The sequence below is a fragment of the Rhincodon typus genome, unplaced genomic scaffold, assembly GCF_021869965.1.
Source record: "Rhincodon typus isolate 14 unplaced genomic scaffold, sRhiTyp1.1 hic_rhity00016622, whole genome shotgun sequence".
Taxonomy (NCBI): domain Eukaryota; kingdom Metazoa; phylum Chordata; class Chondrichthyes; order Orectolobiformes; family Rhincodontidae; genus Rhincodon; species Rhincodon typus.
The window spans coordinates 1-5,048 of NW_025982260.1; the positions used below are offsets into that span (position 1 = coordinate 1).

The window sequence follows — 5,048 nt, forward strand, 5'->3', positions numbered from 1 at the left end:
AAACGTCAGCTTTCCTGCTCCTCTGATGCTGCTTGGCCTGTTGTGTTCATCCACCTCTACACCTTGTTATCTCAAATGAAGCCATATGTGTCAAACCTAAAAGCCAAAAAAAAAACCACTCACATAGCTGGGGGTGTACTCTAGGCCCCCTAACAGTCAGAGGGGAATAGAAGAACAGACAGGAGGCAAATTTCAGGGATGATTAAATGTAATAGGGTACTGATAGTAGAGGATTTCAACTTCCCCAAAATCAACTGGGCTAGTCATAGGGCAAAGTTTTAGAGGGAGCATAATTCTTAAAATGCATCTTGAGAGTTTTTAAAGCTATACACGAGGTCCTATAAGAGAGGGGGTGGTTCTAGACGTAATTTTAGGTAATAAAGTTGGACAAGTGGTTGAACGATCAGTGAGGGTCAATGGTAGTTAGCAGTAGATTCAAGATTGTGATGGAAGGGAGCAAGGATAGGCCTGAAATCAAAGCTGTAAATTTTTAATAAAATCAATTTTAATAAAATCCAATATGATTTGGATTGGGATCAGATTGTTTTAGGTATATCGGTGTCAGAACAGTGAGACATGTTCCACAGTGGGATGAAGGCAATAAGGAAAGTACAGGGCCAACATGTTTCAAATAAAGTTAAAGGAAGGAACCAACAAATCCAGCTTACCCTGGATGTTAAGGAATATTCAGAACTGAATAAAGGGAAAAAAGGAAGCTTACGGCAGATACTGATGGCTCAAAACAGCAGAAGCCCGAGAAAGAGTATAGAATGTGCAAGTGAAAATGTAAAAAGACAATTCAGAGAGCAAAAAGGGGCCATGAAAGGATAATGACAGGTAAAATAAAGGAAAATTGAGGGTAAAAGGATAACGAGGGAAAGAGTAGGGCCCATTAAGGACTATAGCAGTAATTTGTGCATGGAGCCAGAAGATGTAGGTTGGTTTCTAAATAAATACTTTGTGCTGGTGTTCACTAGAGAGAGGGTCAATCTGAGTATAGAAATCATTGGGAAGGACTGCGACATAATTTTTAAAATTAGCATTGTTTGAGAAGAGGTTTTGAGTGGCCTGGCAGGTTTAAAAGGAGATAAATCACCAAGGCCAGATGAAATGGATCCCAGGCTATTGAGAGATACAAGGGAGGAAATAGCAGGAGTACTAGCAAAAAATTTCAATTCCTCTCTGGCCACAAGAGAGGTCCAGAGGATTGGAGGACAGCCAATGTGATTTTGTTATTCAAGCAGAGAGGAAGAGATAAACCAGGAAACTATGCGCCAGTTAGTCTACCTTAATAGTGGGGCACCTACTGGAAGTAATTCTGAGGGACCGAATTAGTCTGCAGTGTGATGTGCAAAACAAGGACTTTTGTTTTCCCAATATTTATTTTAGGGATATTGCTGTTTATCCAGGACTGAATGTTGATTAAACAGTCTGATAGTTTAGCAGTAGTGATGGTAAGGTACAACGGAGTGTCTTCATGTAAAAAAACTAACATTGCGCTTTCAAATGTTATTACCAAGGGACAGTTAGGAGGAGATGAGAAATAGAAGAGGGCTAGGACAGGTTCTTGGGGGCAGAAAAGGTAATGATATTTGAGTAGAAGCCATTGTAAGTGATTTTGTGGCTGTAACGATGTAGATAAAAAAAATTGAAACCAGGTAAGAGCAGTCCCAACCAGGTGGGCAACACAGAAGCTTTGGAGGAGAATAAGATGGTTAACAGTGTGAAAGGCTGCAGTGAGATCAAAAAGGATAAGGAAGGATAGTTTATCTCTGCCGCATTAAAATCACTAAAACATCCTCTTGGAGCTTTTACATCGTCAATGTAGGCACCAAAGCAGTACAAAGCTTCTTTCAAGGACTTAAACATGGACAGCCAGGAAAATTGGGCAGTCAACTTCGGAGGTGAAAACACATTCAAGGACTCTGAAGGGGTAAAGGATGTTTAAGATGAGATCATACTTTGCAATGACAGTAAGGTCAAGGTTTTTTTTTTGAGGATGGAAATCACAATGGCAGATTTAAAGGCGAGAATGGCATCACCTGAAAAGATAAAATAACACTATTGGCTAATAATAAGGACCAGGAAGGGGCCAATGGGTAATAGCAGCTTAGCAGAAACAGCAGACAGGTCTTGTGGATAAAGATGAGCTCACAGGGAGACAGAAAAAAACATGTGAAAGATGCAACTTCAGGCTAGGGCAGTGAAAAACTAACAAGAATCTTTGTTCAGAGGAACTAGTGAGAGGGTTACATCAGCGCAGATGTTGCATTCCCAGGATCAAAACTGTCCACGGGTTTCTCAGTTTTTAACGGGAGGTGATGGTGCAACACACAGAGGAGATTAATTGAAGAAGATGGTTCGCTGGAGGCAAAAGAAACAGAGCAATGTCTTGGCATTTCAGAATGTTCCTGGAATCACGAGAAATTTTAGCACAGAAGAGCAGGACCCAACAATAATGAATGCAATCTACCAAATTTGGTGGTAAATTGTCGAACTAGCTGTCTGTCATATCCTTTTAAGTCTGTGTCCCTCACACTTAAGGGAGAATGGCCAGGGTGAGAGAGACAAATAGTTGTACAGGTAAAACTCCAAAGTGTTGGTGAAAGTGTGATCGGGCAGATCAATAGCTGCAGAAATACTGTGGCACCCAAGGGCCAAGGCTAAATTGTTTTTAAAATGCAATTGTAAATGAAATAAACAATGAAGCTGGATTTCAACATTAGGAATTTAAACTGTGGAGAATGAATAAATTAGATGAAAATGTATTTGTTTATCTCAACCACTATCAAGAAATTGATGAATAAATTGGGAACAAAGGGGGCAACAGATAATAGAGGATTCTGATGATTAGTGATAGGAAAATCTGAAATATGCATGGAAGAATGTCTCAGTTTATTTTTCTTGGTTTCTACTTTACATTAAATAAATAATAGCTCTGTAATTGGTAATAATAACAAAGTAGTAATCCAATCAAATGTAAGGTCACAAATATCACAATCCAGAGATGTGTAAAAGATCACTAAACTAGTTGATTCGAAAATATCAATAAAACACATTCGCAAATTAATACAATGGAAAAATAGCAAAAAAAAAGTGTATGGCTGTCAAAAATCAATCAAATTATGCCCTGGGAATACAGCATAAACTATTACAAGTGAAGAAAAATATAAAATTAAGCAAAGATTCAAAAAAACATGTCAACTAGAAAAGAGTGGCAAAAAATGAATCTGGCTTGCTGGTTATTAAAAGTGCAGTCCTTGAAAAGGCTTTGCCCTCCTGTTAGTTTCTGTAGGATCCATATTTCAGCAAATCAATATGGCTGAGCTGCACAAATAGATAATGTGAAAAACATGACAAGTTCTTTACTCACAATTAAATTATTCCCAGGTCAGTTACATTGTGCGACTTCCACATCTAAATATACAACATGCTACAGTGAAGAGTTTTCAACATTTGGAATCAAAACCAGAAATGCACATTTGACTAACATCAGTTTTCTTTTTCCATAACAGAAACATTTCTAAATAAACATGCAATGAGTCACTGCACATACAATAAAAGTCACACACACACACATTACCGTTTAGTTGAGTTAGCCATCATTCCAATTGTAGAGCATTTAAACTCATTAATCAGATTACTCATTTATTATTGCCAGACATATATCCGTTATTCTTTATCTAAATAAGAGTACAGACTTGCACTAATCGACAAATATGCTTTGCAGGTTGGAAACATAACAGCCTTTAGCAATTCTAATTATCTCAAATACTTACATGAATTGTTGGATTATTCTGATTGGAACGAGATCTTCGCCTTGATGTGATGCCTATGTTTTCACCTTTCAGCAGAGAATGAACAACATCATCCAAAAATGTCATTTGTACCATAGAAGGATCAACATTCTGTGGTTCTAGCACCTGGTTTGTTCACAAAAACAGGACATCATTTATAATAAGTAGCAGAAAAATTTACTTGCTGCACTTAAATGAGAATACTACATGCAAAATATTGCACTAATGTTATTCAGAAAATGACCTAATTCCACATCCTGGGCTGCTATCAGGTAACCCATGTTAAAATGTGCATGTGTGGGCAATGTTCTGCATGATGATGAAGACCCTGTCGACATTTACTATTGAAGTTCAGATGTGACAACTATCCAATTCAGCAAAGTAATTCAACTTTCTTGCACTAATGAGTCTTAATTGTAATGTGGGTCATCACCTTCCACAAGATGGAAAATAGAGTACACATTTATAATCTATAGTTGCTTACATAAAGGGGTGATAATTTAAATTAAAACATGCACATTTTCCATATTTAATTTTTTTCTAATTGCAGAACATCCAGATTAACAAATGTATACAAGCAGTGGCAACTCTCCAAATCCATTTACCTGGTCGTTCATAACGATCATAGTGCGACTTAAAAGATCGTGGTAAGTAATGATACCAGTGAACCACTGGGTGGCAGAATCTTGCCTGTACACTCGTACTCTATAGCCGTTCAATGAATAGGGACCTGAAAAGAGCAACAAAGGACCAATTGGTCACTGTGAAGGTATGAGGGATGGAACTGAAAATAAATTTTATATCAGTTGCTAAAGGTCGAATGGTCAACCTCAAAATAAATGATGCCAAGCCGAATACATATCTCAGAGATTTGCATTAAAATGAATTAAAAATAAGCAGATTCATTTTTCATGTAATAATACAATTGCATTAGAAGATAAAAGCAAAATGATACCTTGCATAAAAATCTCCTGAACTTTTTGTTCTTTAACCCAAGCTTTCACCTCTTCATGAAGTGGAGGGTTGTCCCTGAGAACTGGGCTCAGGCTGTCTACGTCGTCCTTTTTAAAAAAAAAGTGAAACGTGTTTTGGTTATTTTGTCAGAGATAGTAGGAACTGCAGATGCTGGAGAATCCGAGACAACAAGGTGCAGGGCTGGATGAACACAGCAGGCCAAGCAGCATCATAGGAGCAGAGAGGCTGACGTTTCGGGCCTAGACCCTTCATCAGAAAAGGCTTTTCTGATGAAGG

At 37.9% G+C, this 5,048-nt stretch overlaps 1 protein-coding gene across 1 annotated transcript; it reads right to left on the bottom strand.

The window, feature by feature from the left end:
• Positions 1–3,237: 3,237 nt before the first annotated feature.
• On the bottom strand, positions 3,238–4,858 carry LOC125482762 (probable JmjC domain-containing histone demethylation protein 2C; the record flags this gene model as incomplete). The annotated part of the gene is made up of 4 exons (XM_048594897.1): positions 3,238–3,327; positions 3,780–3,923; positions 4,403–4,527; positions 4,753–4,858. Coding segments are annotated over 4 exons (420 nt in total), but the record flags the coding sequence as incomplete, so codon positions are not given.
• Positions 4,859–5,048: the final 190 nt, after the last annotated feature.